Genomic DNA, 18189 nt, shown 5'->3' on the forward strand with positions numbered 1-18189 from the left:
TGCTAAATTGTCCCTTAGTGTCCAAAGATGTGCCGGTTAGGTGGATTGGCCATGCTAAATTGTCCCTTAGTGTCCAAAGATGTGCCGGTTAGGTGGATTGGCCATGCTAAATTGTCCCTTAGTGTCCAAAGATGTGCCGGTTAGGTGGATTGGCCATGCTAAATTGTCCCTTAGTGTCCAAAGATGTGCCGGTTAGGTGGATTGGCCATGCTAAATTGTCCCTTGGTGTCCAAAGATGTGCCGGTTAGGTGGATTGGCCATGCTAAATTGTCCCTTAGTGTCCAAAGATGTGGCGGTTAGGTGGATTGGCCATGCTAAATTGTCCCTTAGTGTCCAAAGATGTGCAGGTTGGGTGGATTGGCCATGCTAAATTGTCCCTTAGTGTCCAAAGATGTGCAGGTTGGGTGGATTGGCCATGCTAAATTGTCCCTTAGTGTCCAAAGATGTGCCGGTTAGGTGGATTGGCCATGCTAAATTGTCCCTTAGTGTCCAAAGATGTGCCGGTTAGGTGGATTGGCCATGCTAAATTGTCCCTTAGTGTCCAAAGATGTGCCGGTTAGGTGGATTGGCCATGCTAAATTGTCCCTTAGTGTCCAAAGATGTGCCGGTTAGGTGGATTGGCCATGCTAAATTGTCCCTTAGTGTCCAAAGATGTGCCGGTTAGGTGGATTGGCCATGCTAAATTGTCCCTTAGTGTCCAAAGATGTGCAGGTTGGGTGGATTGGCCATGCTAAATTGTCCCTTAGTGTCCAAAGATGTGCAGGTTGGGTGGATTGGCCATGTTAAATTGTCCCTTAGTGTCCAAAATGTGCAGGTTAGGTGGATTGGCCATGCTAAATTGCCCCTTAGTGTCCAAAGATGTGCAGGTCAGGTGGATTGGCCATGCTAAATTGCCCCTTAGTGTCCAAAGATGTGCAGGTTAGGTGGATCGGCCATGCGAAATTGCCCCTTAGTGTCCAAAGATGTGTAGGTTTAGGGGGATTGGTGGGGTAAGACGTGGGGTTACAGGGATAGGGCCTGGGGAAGGTGCTCTTTCAGAGAGTCAGTGCAGACCCAATGGGCTGAATGGCCTCCTTCTGCACTGCAGGGATTCTATGATTAGTAAATCGGATTTTTTTTGCAACAAGTTACCACCATCCCACCGCCTCCCTTTTACTTGGGTTTGGCCAGACTTTCTTTGCCACTTGGTTATTAATGTAAATTCCTTTACTGAAAGCGTAATTAACAGAAGGGGACAGAATTGGTTCCAAATGCAATGTCAGGCCCACGCACACGTATCTGGCCCATTCTTCGAGTGTACCCGAGCAGTTATTATTTGCGCCTAAATAACCACTTGGCAGCGGAATCGGAGAGTGACTGACTGCACATCGAATCCCACTATTCACTGCCTGTAGGAGTACTGAATGCTCTGACTCGGGCGAACACGACCTTTTGTTTTCCGTCGTGCAGGAAGGGAGCTTAAAAGCACAATAGTCGAGATGTCGAATCGGATGTGCCACGGTGGTGTTGCCTTTCTCGAGTTCCAAAAAAAGGACCACCTCGCACTTGCCCACATTGGTTTCCTGCCGTGGTTTTGTCCACTTAGAGTCATAGCGGCTTACAGCATGGAAACAGGCCCTTCGGCCCAACTTGTCCATGCCACCCCTTTTTTTTTAAACCACTAAGCTAGTCCCAATTGCCCGCGTTTGGCCCATCTTAGCGATGTAACTGTCTAAATGCTTCTTTTTAAAAGACAAAATTGTACCCGCCTCTACTACTGCCTCTGACAGCCCGTTCCAGACACTCACCACCCTCTGTGTGAAATAATTGTCCCTCTGGACCCTTTTGTATCTCTCCCCCCTCACCTTAAACCTATGCCCTCTAGTTTTAGACTCCCCTACCTTTGGGGAAAGATATTGACTATCTAGCTGATCTGTGCCCCTCATTATTTTATAGACCTCTACAAGGTCACCCCTCCGCCTCCTACGCTCCAGAGAAAAAAGTCCCAGTCTATTCAGCCTCTCCTTATAACTCAAAAACCATCAAGTCCCGGTAGCATCCGAGTAATTTTGTAATTTATTTTTTTGCTAACCCTCCTCCTGCGTGGAAACTTCATTGAATAGCCTGTCTGGACACTCGCTTTGGCTCTCTAAGCAGCCTGTATTTATTCAGGCATTCTCAACGACTGACCGACCCGAACCGCTCTGCGGCAAGGCACCACCGTAGGATCTTAGAAACTCTGTGCCCGTGCTGCAAAGATTCCTAACCAAGTGACTCTCTGCCCATGTAGGCCAAGGAGAGTTAATGATTAATTGACGGAGCACTCTGCCGAGTTGAACTTGCTGTTTGCTCCTGGCCACCTAAGCTGCGTCGTTACCCAGCCCGTCCATTTCCGCCACTCTCTAACTTGTGACTGGTAAATATACTTTCAACCTTTTCTCCTTATCTGCCCCGAACCCAACCCCAGTCCGTGCTTTTGTTACCTTCCTTACTTGATGATTCCAATGCACCCACCCAACATCTGTCCTCCCACATTATACCCTCCATGAAACACACCATTAGACCATAAGATATAGGACCAGAATCGGGCCATTCGGCCCATCGAGTCTGCTCCGCGATGGCTGATAGGTTTCGCAACCCCATTCTCCCGCCTTTTCGCCGTAATCTTTGACCCCCCTTACCAATCAAGAACCTATCTCTCTCTGTCTTCAAGACACTCAATGACCCGGCCTCCTCTGTGGCAATGAGTTCCACAGATTCACCACCCTCTGGCTGAAGAAATTCCTCCTCATCTCGGTTCCAAAGGGGTCGTCCCTTCACTCCGAGGCTGCGCCCTCGGATCCGAGTCTCTCCCACTAATGGAAACATCTTCCCTACATCCACACTATCCAGGCCTCTCGGTCTGCCTGCACTTCCCGCTGCCTCGGGAAAAGCAGCCAGCATAATCGAGGACCCCCCCCAGGCACCCCGGACATTCTCTCTTCCACCTTCTTCCGTCGGGAAAAAGATACAAAAGTCTGAGGTCACGTACCGACCGACTCAAGAACAGCTTCTTCCCTGCTGCTGTCAGACTTTCTAATGGACCGACCTTGCATTAAGCTGATCTTTCTCTACACCCTAGCTGTGACTGTAACACTACATTCTGCACCCGTTCCTTTCCTTCTCTATGAACGGTATGCTTTGTCTGTATAGCGCGCAAGAAACAATACTTTTCACTGTATCCCGATACATGTGACAATAATAAATCAAAAAAAAGTTTCAATGAGATCCCTCCCCTCATCCTTCTAAACTCCATCGAGTATCTGATCACAGACTCTGCTATCTGATGCTTTTTACTTCCACCAAGCCTTGTTAACCCCGCAATCCTGTGCTCACTGTACCATGTTGTTTTCCAGTGAGGCACCGACTGTTTTTCTTTTTAATTTGTCCAATCATTGTTTTTCAAATCCCTTAAAAGTAAAGTCTATTTATTGATTAGTGTCACAATTCGGCTTACATTAACACTGCAATGAAGTTACTATGAAAATCCCCGAGTCGCCACACTCCGGCGGTGCCTGTTCGGGTTACAGTGAGGGAGAATTTAGCACGGCCAATCCACCCTAACCAGCACGTCTTTCAGACTGTGGGAGGAAACCCACGCAGACACGGGGAGAACATGCAGACTCCGCACAGACAGTGACCCGAGCCGGGAATCGAACCCGGGTCCCTGGCGCAGTGAGGCAGCAGCGCTAACCCACTGTGCCACCCACAACAAAAACATAAAATGCTGGAAAATCTCAGCAAGCCTGACAGCATCTGTGGAGAGAGAATGAAGCCAATGTTTCGAGTCTGGATGACCCTTCGTCAGAGCTGCTAGAATCTGAAACATAAACTGAAAACGCTGGCCTGGATAACCCTTCGTCAGAACTCGAAACGTTGGCTCCACTCTCTCTCTACAGATGTTCGCATGTGTGTAAAAAAAACAAACCAACGTAACATTCAAACATTGGAAAGTCCCAGGCCTGTCTTGTCACACTCGGTGTGGACCTGTCTCCTCTCCATAGAATCCCCGTGCTGCAGGAGGAGGCCGTTCGGCCCATTGAGTCTGCACCGACTCTCCGAAAGAGCATCTCACCCAGGTCCACAAAACACCCCCCATCCCAAATCCCTGTAACCCCATGCATTTATCATGGCCAATCCACCTAACCCGCACATCTTTGGACACTAAGGGACAATTTAGCATGGCCAATCCACCTAACCCGCACATCTTTGGACACTAAGGGACAATTTAGCATGGCCAATCCACCTAACCCGCACATCTTTGGACACTAAGGGACAATTTAGCATGGCCAATCCACCTAACCCGCACATCTTTGGACACTAAGGGACAATTTAGCATGGCCAATCCACCTAACCTGCACATCTTTGGACACTAAGGGACAATTTAGCATGGCCAATCCACCTAACCTGCACATCTTTGGACACTAAGGGACAATTTAGCATGGCCAATCCACCTAACCTGCACATCTTTGGACGCTAAGGGGCAATTTAGCATGGCCAATCCACCCTAACCTGCACATCTTTGGACACTAAGGGGCAATTTAGCACAGCCAATCCACCCAACCGACACATCTTTGGACACGAAGGAGCAATTTAGCATGGCCAATCCACCCAACCTACACATCTTTGGACACTAAGGGACAATTTAGCATGGCCAATCCACCCAACCTACACATCTTTGGACACTAAGGGGCAATTTAGCATGGCCAATCCACCCAACCTACAATTTTTGGACACTAAGGGGCAATTTAGCATGGCCAATCCCGTCTAACCTGCACATCTTTGGTTCCTGTTTCTGGGATCTTGCTTTGTGCAAGTCGGGTGCAGGGTTTGCCACGCTGCAAAACAATTGACCTCATTGGCCACGTAAGGCTTTGGGACAGTCCTGAGGTAGGGAAATGCGAGTCTTAATTTGTTGGCGGGTATTAAAATTGACGTTGAATTGTTCTGTAATTGTAGGTGACGGATTGGGGTTCTGTGCTGCGGCTGGGTGTGTTTGCCAGAGCGTTGATTGCCTGTCTCTCTCTCTCTTTCTTTGTTGCTTCAGAAGCCTGAGTCTCAATGGAGGAGCAGCATGCCGAGCAAAACGCCACGGGCAAGCAGCCCCCTTTGGACTACGGGGTCCAAATACGCTTCATTAATGACCTGCAAGACACGCAGAAGCCCAGGAAAGCCAGGAAGAACGCGGCTAACTCGAGTTCCTACGGGGTTATGGTCAGAGTCCAGGGGATTTCGGGACAGCCCTTTGTGGTGTTGAATAACAGCGACGGGGTGTCTCCAGCTCCCAGGGCACAGAGTCGGCCCGATTACGCCAAAGGCGGCATCCCGGAAGAGAATGGCGCTGTGACTCCTGGAGCCTGGCCACAGAGCAGGACGGACACGGACGCGGCGGATTTTGACATCCCAGAGAACCCCTACGGGGCCCCCGCCACCTCCGCCCGGCGTCACCCCCGCAGCAATTCCCAGGGCAGCACCTCCGACGAGGAGGCGGGCTCCAAGCACTACGTGCGGATTTACGACCAGGGCACCCGCCTGCAGGGCAGCGGGGAGGTCGGCGGCTGGCGGGAGGAGAGCGAGGGCCACGGCTCCCTGCCGCGCAGGAGGCCCGCCCCTCCGGACGAGCAGCTCAGGAAGTCCCGCTCCCAGAGCTCGCTGCTCGGCCCGGACGAGGGTCCCGGCCCGCTGGCCCCTGGCAAGAGGGCGGACCACTGGACCCGGAGCTCGGCCACGTCAACCAGCAGTGAGCGATCGGTCAGCAGCGCCCGGGGGGGGCGTCAGGGCTACTTGGACAAACCCCACGGCAGCACCGCCAATTCCACCGGCAAGGCTTCCTCCACCACCGACGTTTCCGTGAAGCCTTGCGAGCCGGGCGCCATCGACACTAAGCCCCTCTCCTCCGTAGACAGCCTGATCAGCAAGTTTGATGCGAGCGGCGGGCAGCAGCGGGGAAGACCGGCGCGGCATGGCCGCCTCTCCTCTGACGATCGCAGGCGGTCGCGGAGCCTGGACAGCAGGGCGCCGGCCCGGCACCCCGACGAGGGGTCTGCATCGAAGGGGAGAGACCCGGAGCCGGACGAGAGCTACGAGACGCCCGGCGACCCCAAGCCTTTCCGCTCGGGCGACGTGATGGACGTCTGCAAGGACGTCGGCTTCGGGGGCGCCCAGCAGGCCAAGCCCCCCGCCGTGGCGAGGGAATCCCCCCCTCGGGGCCACTTGCCGCCTCAGTCCTTCAGCGACAACTACACGCCAGGGCCTCGGAGCAAAGCTGCCAAGCAACCCGGGCCCTTTCCAACCTTCAACGCCTCCAGCCTCCCCAGGAAATGGAGCCAGCACCAAGCTGAGATGGAGCCCATTGTGGAGAGGAGTCCGAACGCCACAGCCTTCACAGAACGAGCCGTACAGGTAAAATGCTCAATGTCCTGTTGATTTGTTCCCTCGTCCTCCAATCGTGGTCATCGACTCAGTGGCATTTACAGCCACTCGGCCCATCTACACTCGGCAACAAAGATCTGACTGCACTAATCCTGTTTTCCAGCGGTTGGCCCAGGAGGTTACAGCAGCGCAAGCAAATATCTAAATACTTCTTCAATGTGGTGAGGATTCCCGTCTCCACCACCCTTTCAGGCAGCGAGTTCCAGATGCCCACCATTCTTTGTTGAAAAAGATTCCCCTCAACTCCCCTCTCAGTCTTTCACCCCCTAACATAGAAGCTAGAAGCAAGAGTAGGCCATTCGGCCCTTCGAGCCTGCTCCGCCATTCAATTTGATCATGGCTGACCATCAAATTCAATAACCTGATCCCCCCCCTTCATTGAATGTTTTTAAGGCAAGGATAGATAGATTTTGGAACAGTGAAGGAATTAAGGAGAGCGGGTGGGTAAGTGGAGCTGAGTCCACGGAAAGATCAGCCATGATCTTATTGAATGGCGGAGCAGGGGCCAGATGGCCTACTCCTGCTCTCAGTTCTTATGTTCTTTCCCTCCATATCCCTTGACCCCTTTAGCCCCAAGAGCTGTATCTAATTTCTTGTTGAAATCACACAACGTTTTGGCCTCAATTACTTTCTGTGGGAGTGAATTCCACCACTCTCTGGGTGAAGACATTTCTCACCTCAGTCCCAAAAGGTGTACCCCTTATCCTCAAACTATGATCCCTAGTTCTGTTAAATCTCTGCCTCCTAGTTGTTGACCCCTCTGCTAATGGTAAAAGTTCCTTCCTGTCCACCCTATCTATGCCCTCATAATCTGATACACCTCAATCAGGTCCCCTCTCAACCTTCGCTGCCCCAAGGAAACCCCCCCAGTTTATCCAATCTCTCCTGATAGTATAGACCCTCCAGCCCAGGTAGCATCCTGGTGAATCTTCTCCGCACCCTCTCCAGTGCAATCATGTCCTTCCTATAACGTGGTGAACAGAACTGCACCACAGTTCATGCACGGACAAACCTGGCCCTTGGTTCAGTGTCTCATCTGAAAGACTGCGCCTCTGGCAGTGTGGCACTCCCTCAGCGTGGCACTGAATTCAGCCCAGATTGCAGGCAGCATCTATGGAGAGAAAGAAACTGTTAGCGTTTCCAGTCCTTCTAAAACTGGCCTCCTTGGCTAAACCTTCTGTGATAAGAACATAAGAACTAGGAGCAGGAGTCGGCCATCTGGCCCCTCGAACCTGCTCCGCCATTCAATAAGATCATGGCTGATCTTTTTGTGGACTCAGCTCCACTTACCCGCCCGCTCCCCTTAATTCCTTTACTGTTCCAAAATCTTATCTATCCTTGCATTAAAAACATTCAATGAGGTAGCCTCAACTGGGCGGGGTTTTCCACAGATTCACAACCCTTTGTGTGAAGAAGTTCCTCCTCAACTCAGTCCTAAATCTGCTTCCCCTTATTTTGAGGCTATGCCCCCTAGTTCTGGTTTCACCTGCCAGTGGAAACAACCTCCCTGCTTCTATCTTATCTATTCCCTTCATAATCTTATATGTTTCTATAAGATCTCCCCCTCATTCTTCTGAATTCCAATGAGTATAGCCCCAGTCTACTCAGTCTCTCCTCATAAGCCAACCCTCTGAACTCCGGAATCAACCTAGTGAATCTCCTCTGCACCCCCTCCAGTGCCAGTATATCCTTTCTCAAGTAAGGAGACCAGAACTGTACACAGTACTCCAGGTGTGGCCTCACCTGTCCTAATATCTGTGTCCTCGCGTGGCTGAACGTCATGCTCCTGTGAAGCATTTTGCAGTGCTCCTTCACATGGAATGCACTATGCAAATACGAGTCATTAACGTGACCTCTCTGCTCAACCTCCTGATTATTTATTTAATCACCCTCGGGTAATGTTTAACTTTCCACCTCAGACGCTTGGTTTCGGGTGTCTCCAGATCAGCAACAACATCGGTCAGGCGCGGGATGGTAAAACCTTTGACAGCACCTTCCAAACCCGCCACCTCTACCATCTAGAAGGACAGGGGGCGGTGGGGGGGGGGGGGGGGGGGGGGGGCAGCAGACACATGGGGAACACCCCCACCTGTAAGTTCCCCCTCCGAGCCATTCAGACTGTAAAGTTTCGTTTTAAAAAAAAGTTTATTTATTAGTGTAACAAATCGGCTTACATTAACACCGCAATGAAGTTACTGTGAGAATCCCCTAGTCACCACACTCCTGTTCGGGTACACTGAGGGAGAATTTAGCACGGCCAATGCACCCTAACCAGCGCGTCTTTCGGACTGTGGGAGGAAACCGGAGCACCCGGAGGAAACCCACGCAGACACGGGGAGAACGTGCAGACTCCACACAGACAGTGACCCAAGCCGGGAATCGAACCCGGGTCCCTGGCGCTGTGAGGCAGCAGTGCTAACCACTGAGCGATTGTGTCGTCCCTTGGAAATATATCGCCGTTCCTTCATTGTGGTTGGGGTAAAAATCCCAGAACTCCCTCCCTAACAGCACTGTGGGTGTATCTACCCCACATGGGGACTGACTGATGTCCAATAACAATCCTGGAACTCCCTCCCTAACAGCACTGTGGGTGTATCTACCCCACATGGGGACTGACTGATGTCCAATAACAATCCTGGAACTCCCTCCCTAACAGCATTGTGGGTGTATCTACCCCACACACGGGGACTGACTGATGTCCAATAACAATCCTGGAACTCCCTCCCTAACAGCGCTGTGGGTGTACCTACCCCACACACAGGGACTGACTGATGTCCAATCACAATCCTGGAACTCCCTCCCTAACAGCACTGTGGGTGTGCCTACCCCACACACGGGGACTGACTGATGTCCAATAGCAATCCTGGAACTCCCTCCCTAACAGCACTGTGGGTGTACCTACCCCACACACGGGGACTGACTGATGTCCAATAGCAATCCTGGAACTCCCTCCCTAACAGCACTGTGGGTGTATCTACCCCACACACGGGGACTGACTGATGTCCAATAGCAATCCTGGAACTCCCTCCCTAACAGCAGTGTGGGTGTACCTACCCCGCACACGGGGATTGCGACGGGTTCAAGATGGCGGCTCACCCAGCACCTTCTCGAAGGGCGATTAGAGATGGGGAATAAACACCAGCCCAGCCCATGCCGAGAGGGAATGAAAAGGGAAGGCGATGTATTTTTGGCGGGAGGTGGGTGGCGAGACAGCTGGATTTCCTTTACTTCAAACTGAATTATTCAATGTCTTTTGATAGGGTCAGTTGCAAGAGTGATCATAGAATCATAGAGTGCAGAAGAGGCCCTTTGGCCCATCGAGTCTGTGGACGGCACGGTGGCACAGTGGGCTAGCACTGCTGCCTCACAGCGCCAGGGACCCGGGTTCGATTCTCGCCTTGGGTCACTGTCTGTGTGGAGTTTGCATGTTCTCCCCGTGTCTGCGTGGGTTTCCTCCGGGTGCTCCGGTTTCCTCTCAGTCTGAAAGGCGTGCTGGTTAGGGTGCATTGGCCATGCTAAATTGCCCCTTAGTGTCCAAAGATGTGCGGGTTAGGTGGATTGGCCGTGCTAAATTGCCCCTTAGTGTCCAAAGATGTGCGGGTTAGGTGGATTGGCCATGCTAAATTGCCCCTTAGTGTCCAAAGATGTGCGGGTTAGGTGGATTGGCCTGAACAGGCACTGGAATGTGGGGGATTTTAACAGTAACTTCATTGCAGTGTTAATGTTAGCCTACTTGTGACACTAATAACTTTACTTTGAATCTCCACTGACAACTGATCTGTGAGCTTTTCTGAAGTGGACGGTGGATGTTCCCAGAAATATCCCTTTACATGTTGGCCAAGCCATTCGGGGCTTTAGCCATGTTTGACATCTCGTGGGGATTGCTGTTAGGTAGCTTGTTCCCTGCCATTTAAATTCAAGAGCAGTCGGATGTTTTCGTACAATCGTAGAATCTTCCTCTACCTCTCCATTCCCCCCCCCCCCACCCTCGCTTCCCAGAGCTTACCCCTGCGGTCGGCCTGAGCTGCACTTTTCCCGCACTATTCCCCTCGTCAAACCCTCCGAGAATTTTAACAGGATTGCCTTTCCTTTCATCTAAACTCTACAGGGGCCTGTAGATTGTCTTCCTCGCAAGACAATCCCTCATCCTCTTGTCGCACTGCCTCCGTGTCTCTCACACACACACACACGCGTGCACACACACACACATACACACGATCCCCCTCCCCAACATGGCCGCCCGCTCACCGCCCTGTCCGAAATGGCCCGAGCGCCTGGCCCAGTGACGCCCCCCACATCCCATGATAGGACGAACAAACGCATATCCTTCTTTAGGTAGGGAGAGCAAACTGTACGCAGTAAGCCCACAGTATAATTGGCTTTACTATCGACGTGACCCATACATCTGTCTATCCACCCAAGATCTGTACCTCACCACAGCTAAAACTGCCTTGATCGTACCAGTCAGATAATGGACGCGATTCTCTGGCCTCCCCTTGGCGACTGGAGGTGCCACGCCATTCGCTGGCAGCAGGGTTTTCTGATCCCGTCGCTTTCAATGGGAATGGGTGACTGTGTGGAGTTTGCACATTCTCCCCGTGTCTGCGTGGGTTTCCTCCGGGTGCTCGGGTTTCCTCCCACAGTCCAAAGACGTGCTGGTTAGGGTGCATTGACCCAAAGAGGCACCGGAGTGTGGCTGAGGACTCTGGGTCTGTACTCGTTGGAGTTGAGAAGGATGAGGGGGGCGGGGGATCTTATTGAAACTTACAGGATACTGCGAGGCCTGGATAGAGTGGACGTGGAGAGGATGTTTTCCACTAGTCGGAAAACTAGAACCAGAGGCACAACCTCAGGCTAAAGGGACGATCCTTTAAAACAGAGATGAGGAGGAATTTCTCCAGCCAGAGAGTGGTGAATCTGTGGAACTCTTTGCCGCAGAAGGCTGTGGAGGTCGGGTCATTGAGTGTCTTTAAGACAGAGATAGATAGGTTCTTGATTAATAAGGGGATCGGGGGTTATGGGGAAAAGGCAGGAGAATGGGGATGAGAAAAGTATCAGCCATGATTGAATGGCGGGGCAGACTCGATGGGCCGAGTGGCCTAATTCTGCTCCTATGTCTTATGGTCTTATGGACTAGGTGGTTTTCACAGTAATGTAAGCCTTACTTGTGACTAATAAATAAACTTTATTTTACTTTTCCACTGTAGCCACCACCACACACACACACACACACACACACACACACACACACACACACACACACACACACACACACACACACACACACACACACCCCCGGAAACCAGCGGCAGGGGTTGTGCCACTGGCGAGACCAGAGAGTCCCGCCGGCATGAATGGCCGGAGAATGGCAGCCAATGTCTATAAATGCTGGCGTGGCTTTGATCATTTGAGGTGACCTGTGTTAAATGGGAAAGACTTCTACAGCATTATTACTTTGCTGTGGATTAGAACATTACAGCGCAGTACAGGCCCTTCGGCCCTCGATGTTGCGCCGACCTGTGAAACCAATCTAAAGCCCCTCTAACCTACACTATTCCAATATCATCCATATGTTTACCCAATTACCATTTAAATGCCCTTAATGTTGGCGAGTCCACTACTGCTGCAGGCAGGGCATTCCACGCCCTTACTACTCTCTGAGTGAAGAACCTACCTCTAACATCTGTCCTATATCTATCACCCCTCAATTTAAAGCTATGTCCCCTCGTGCTAGCCATCACCATCCGAGGAAAAAGGCTCTCACTATCCACCCTATCTAATCCTTTGATCATCTTGTATGCCTCAATTAAGTCACCTCTTAACCTTCTTCTCTCTAACGAAAACAACCTCAAGTCCCTCAGCCTTTCCTCATAAGACCTTCCCACCATACCAGGCAACATCCTAATAAATCTCCTCTGCGCCCTTTCCAATGCTTCCACATCTTTCCTATAATGCGGCCACCAGAACTGTACGCAATACTCCAAGTGCGGCCGCACCAGAGTTTTGTACAGCTGCATCACCTCCTGGCTCCGAAACTCAATCTCTACCAATAAAAGCTAACACACCGTACGCCTTCTTAACAACCCTATCAACCTGGGTGCCAACTTTCAGGGATCTATGCACATGGACACAGAGATCTCTGCTCATCCACACTACCAAGTATCTTACCATTAGCCCAGTACTCTGTAATCCTGTTACTCCTTCCAAAGTGAATCACCTCACACTTTTCCGCATTAAACTCCATTTGCCACCTCTCAGCCCAGCTCTGCAGCTTATCTATGTCCCTCTGTAACCTGCAACAACCTTCCGCACTGTCCACAACTCCACCGACTTTAGTGTCATCCGCAAATTTACTAACCCATCCTTCTACGCCCTCATCCAGGCCATTTATAAAAATGACAAACAGCAGTGGCCCCAAAACAGATCCTTGCGGTACTCCACTAGTAACTGAACTCCAGGATGAACATTTCCCATCAACCACCACCTTCTGTCTTCTTACAGCTAGCCGATTTCTGATCCAAACCGCAAAATCACCTTCAATCCCATGCTTCCGTATTTTCTGCAATAGCTTACCATGGGGAACCTTATCAAACGCTTTACTGAAATCCATATACACTACATCAACTGCTTTACCCTCATCCACCTCTTTGGTCACCTTCTCAAAGAACTCAATAAGGTTTGTGAGGCACGACCTACCCTTCACAAAACCGTGCTGACTGTCCCTAATCAAATTGTTCCTTTCTAGATGATTATAAATCCTATCTCTTATAATCCTTTCCAAAACTTTGCCCACAACAGAAATAAGGCTCACTGGTCTATAATTACCAGGGTTGTCTCTACTCTTCTTGAACAAGGGGACAACATTTGCTATCCTCCAGTCTTCTGGCACTATTCCTGTAGACAATGACGACATAAAGATCAAAGCCAAAGGCTCTGCAATCTCCTCCCTAGCCTCCCAGAGAATCCTAGGGTAAATCCCATCCGACGCAGGGGACTTATCTATTTTCACACTTTCCAGAATTGCTAACACCTCCTCCTTATTAACCTCAATCCCGTCTAGTCCAATAGCCTGTATCTCAGTATTCTCCTCGACAACATTGTCTTTTTCCTGCGTGAATACTGACGAAAAATATTCATTTAGTGCCTCTCCTATCTCTTCTGACTCCACGCACAACTTCCCACTACTGTCCTTGACTGGCCCTAATCTTACCCTCGTCATTCTTTCGGGTTTTCCTTGATCCTACCTGCCAAAGACGTCTCATGTCCCCTCCTGGCTCTTCTTAACTCTCTCTTTAGGTCCTTCCTGGCTAACTTGTAACTCTCAAGCGCCCTAACTGAGCCTTCACGTCTCATCTTTACATAAGTCTCCTTCTTCCTCGTCACAAGAGATTCAACTTCTTTAGTAAACCACGGTTCCCTCGCTCGACCACTTCCTCCCTGCCTGACAGGTACATACTTATCAAGGACACGCAGTAGCTGTTCCTTGAAAAAGCTCCACATTTCAACTGTGCCCATCCCCTGCAGTTTCCTTCCCCAACCTATGCATCCTAAATCTCGCCTAATCGCATCATAATTTCCTTTCCCCCAGCTATAACTCCTGCCCTTCGGTATATACCTATCCCTTTCCATCGCTAATCACTGCTTTCAGAGTCTGTGTAGTTCACCTTGTATGCCGCTATTTTTATTCCTTCACGGAGATGTGGGTGTTGCTGACCAGACCCAGCATTTATTACCCATCCCCAATCGCCCCTGGAGAAGGTGGTGGGTGAGCCGCCATCTTGAACCCGCTGCAGTCCCCGTGTGGTGTAGGTACACCTACAACGCTGTTAGGGAGGGAGTTCCAGGATTGTTATTGGACATCAGTCAGTCCCCGTGTGTGGGGTAGGTACACCCACAGCGCTGTTAGGGAGGGAGTTCCAGGATTGTTATTGGATATCAGTCAGTCCCCGTGTGTGGGGTAGGTACACCCACAATGCTGTTAGGGAGGGAGTTCCAGGCTTGTTATTGGACATCAGTCAGTCCCTGTGTGTCGGGTAGGTACACCCACAGTGCTGTTAGGGAGGGAGTTCCAGGATTGTTATTGGACATCAGTCAGTCCCTGTGTGTGGGGTAGGTACACCCACAGTGCTGTTAGGGAGGGAATTCCGGGATTGTTATTGGACATCAGTCAGTCCTCGTATGGGGTAGGTACACCCACAGCGCTGTTAGGGAGGGATTTTGACACCAGCCACAGTGAAGGAACGGCCGATATATTTCCCAGTCGGGATGGTGAGTGGCTCGGAGGGGGAACTTGCAGGCGGTGGGTGTTCCCCATGTGTCTGCTGCCCCCCCCTTGTCCTTCTAGATGGTAGAGGTGGTGGGTTTGGAAGGTGCTGTTGAAGGAGCCTTGGTGAGTCGCTGCGGTGCATCTTGTAGATGGTACACATGGCTGCGTCGGTGGTGGAGGGAGTGAGTGTTTGTGGTCAGCGTGTCGATCGAGTGGGGCTGCTTTGTCCTGGATGGTGTCGAGCTTCTCGAATGTTGTTGGGAGCCACATTCATCCAGGCAAGTGGAGATTGTTGTTGGAGCCACACTCATCCAGGCAAGTGGAGAGTGTTGTTGGAGCCGCACTCATCCAGGCAAGTGGAGAGTGTTCCATCACACTCCTGACTTGTGCCGTGTAGATGGTGGACCGGCTTTGGGGGAGTCAGGAGGTGAGTTACTCACCGCCGGATTCCCAGCCTCTGACCTACTCTGATAGGAGATTGTTGTGGGGAGCCTCCCTCATCCAGGCCCCAAGTGAAGTTGTGCAGGCTTGTATTGCCTGAAGTGCCTATTCATGTTGCGTTGTGTTGACAGCTAAAATCTACCCCTGACCTTTTGAAGGATCAGCAAGAAGTCTCAGCTGCCAGCGACGAGCTTACAAAACAGCTGATCTTCAAGATACTGAAGGAAGGGTGAGTGCGCAACACCTGAACTGTGATCCTGTGCTTATTGGTGAACACGCTGCGTCTTCTATATCCCCTTGGAAAGAGGAGGCTGGGGCACTCTTTATTAATATGGAAGGTTTTCAGAGAGTAGACATGGGGAAATGTTCCCCTTGTGTGAGGGAGAGACCAGAACAGGACGCTGCTACATAAGATAGTCACTAACAAATTCAATTCGGGAGAAACGTCTATCCGGAGACTGGGGAGAATGTGGGACTCATTCCCGGGGGAGTGGGAGAGAATGTGGGACTCGTTCCCATGGGGAGTGGGGGAGAATGTGGGACTCGTTCCCTTGGGGAGTGGGGGAGAATGTGGGACTCGCTCCCACGGGAGAGTGTGGACTCGCTCCCATGGGGAGTGGGGGAGAATGTGAGACTCGCTCCCACAGGAGAGTGGGAGAGTGTGGGACTCGCTCCCATGGGGAGTGGGGGAGAATGTGGGACTCGCTCCCATGGGGAGTGGGGGAGAATGTGGGACTCGCTCCCACACGAGGGAGTGGGGGGGAGAATGTGGGACTTGCTCCCACGGGAAGTGGGAGGAGAATGTGGGACTCGCTCCCACACGGGGGGAATAGGGGAGAATGTGGGACTGGCTCCCACGGGGGGAGTGGGGGAGAATGTGGGACTCGCTCCCACCGGCGGGGAGTGGGGGGAGAATGTGGGACTCGCTCCCACTGGGGGAGTGGGGGGAGAATGTGGGACTGGCTCCCACGGGGGGAGTGGGGGGAGAATGTGGGACTCGCTCCCAAGGGGGAGTGGGGGAGAATGTGGGACTCGCTCCCACGGGGGGGAGTGGGGGGAGAATGTGGGACTCACTCCCACTGGGGGGAGTGGGGGGAGAATGTGGGACTCGCTCCCACGGGGGGAGTGGGGGAGAATGTGGGACTCGCTCCCACGGGGGAGTGGGGTAGAATGTGGGAGTCGCTCCACGGGGGGAGTGGGGTAGAATGTGGGACTCGCTCCCACGGGGGGAGTGGGGGAGAATGTGGGACTCGCTCCCACGGGGGGGAGTGGGGGGAGAATGTGGGACTCACTCCCACTGGGGAGAGTGGGGGGAGAATGTGGGACTCACTCCCACGGGGGGAGTGGGGGAGAATGTGGGACTCGCTCCCACGGGGGAGTGGGGTAGAATGTGGGAGTCGCTCCCATGGGGGGAGTGGGGTAGAATGTGGGACTCGCTCCCACGGGGGGAGTGGGGGAGAATGTGGGACTCGCTCCCACGGGGGGAGTGGGGGAGAATGTGGGACTCGCTCCCACGGGGGGAGTGGAGGAGAATGTGGGACTCGCTCCCACGGAGGGGAGTGGAGGAGAATGTGGGACTTGCTCCCACGGGGGGAGTGGGGGGAGAATGTGGGACTCGCTCCCATGGGGGGAGTGGGGGAGAATGTGGGACTTGCTCCCACGGGGGGAGTGGGGGGAGAATGTGGGACTCGCTCCCATGGGGGGAGTGGGGGAGAATGTGGGACTTGCTCCCACGGGCTGAGTGGGGGAGAATGTGGGACTTGCTCCCACGGGGGAGTGGGGGAAGAATGTGGCACTCGCTCCCACGGGGGAGTGAGTCTGGTGAGGTTTGTGGTTGGGTTATTAGTTAAACATAACTTCGTTAACACTGATGTTCCCCAACAGGAGTATAGAAACTGAGAGTTTCTTGCGGAAGAAAGCGAACCTGGTGTTTGACAAATTTCAAGACGCTAAGGTAAGGAGCAGCCTTGCCCACTCATCCTGGACTGTAGTTGATGTCTGATCGTTCGACCTCTGTGTGGCCACATAGAACAAGTTTACATCACTGTGCTCAATAGTAATCATCTAGTGTAAAGGCAAAATACTGCAGATGCTGGAATCTGAAAGAAAAACAGAACAATGCTGGAAAATCCCATCTAATTATCGAATGTCTCAACTGAACCTGCCTCCACCACGCTTCCAGATAGTGCCTTCCAGACCCCAACCACTCGCACTTCCATGTGTTGCATTGGCTCCCATTCTTCGAAACACGAGATATACGGGCCTCTCTGATATTGCCATATTGGTCCCTGCTTTCTACGTTTCTCAATTGCAAAACAATAAGACTTGGCTTTGTTTCTCCCAGCCCATCGCAGTTTTGCAGTGGCACGGTGGGTTAGCTCTGCTGCCTCACAGCGCCAGGGACCCGGGTTCGATTCCCGGCTCGGGTCACTGTCTGTGTGGAGTCTGCACGTTCTCCCCGTGTCTGCATGGGTTTCCTCCGGGCGCTCCGGTTTCCTCCCACAGTCCGAAAGACGTGATGGTTAGGGTGGATTGGCCGTGCTAAATTCTCCCTCAGTGTAACCCGAACAGGCACCGGAGTGTGGCGACTGGGGGATTTTCACAGTGACTTCATTGCGGTGTTAATGTAAGCCGATTTGTGACACTAATAAATAAACTTTAATGCTCTCAATTTCTTTAGTACGCTGAATTATCGCCTGACCTCGGGACTCTGTCTCAGCAGAAGAATGAATTCGAGAAAAAGATAGCGGAACTCCAGCAAAAACTGGACGAAGAATTCATCGTAAGTTACTCGACACCTTTAAAAAAATTCTTTCACTGGTTGTGGGGCGTCGCTGGCCGGGCGCCAGTGTTTATCCCCCATCCCTAATTGCCCCTCGAGAAGGTGGTGGGTGAACCCGCCGCAGTGCCCGTGTGGGGTAGGTACACCCACAGTGCTGTTAGGGAGGGAATTCCAGGATTGTTATTGGACATCAGTCAGTCCCGTGTGTGGGGTAGGTACACCTACAGTGCTGTTAGGGAGGGAGCTCCGG

At 52.1% G+C, this 18189-nt stretch overlaps 1 protein-coding gene across 1 annotated transcript in view; it reads left to right on the top strand.

The window, feature by feature from the left end:
* The window catches only part of LOC144488217 (cingulin-like), a gene marked incomplete at its 3' end in the record, with an annotated part of 67436 nt that extends 49497 nt beyond the window's left edge, over positions 1 to 17939 (top strand). The window contains exons 2-6 of the mRNA XM_078206244.1: positions 2270 to 2395; positions 5066 to 6420; positions 15289 to 15386; positions 17042 to 17111; positions 17838 to 17939. Of these exons, the coding sequence (XP_078062370.1) occupies positions 5080 to 6420; positions 15289 to 15386; positions 17042 to 17111; positions 17838 to 17939 (1611 nt within the window). The remainder of the gene's footprint in view (positions 1 to 2269; positions 2396 to 5065; positions 6421 to 15288; positions 15387 to 17041; positions 17112 to 17837) is intronic.
* Between the last annotated feature and the right edge of the window lie 250 nt (positions 17940 to 18189).

Source organism: Mustelus asterias, unplaced genomic scaffold, assembly GCF_964213995.1.
Source record: "Mustelus asterias unplaced genomic scaffold, sMusAst1.hap1.1 HAP1_SCAFFOLD_1378, whole genome shotgun sequence".
Taxonomy (NCBI): domain Eukaryota; kingdom Metazoa; phylum Chordata; class Chondrichthyes; order Carcharhiniformes; family Triakidae; genus Mustelus; species Mustelus asterias.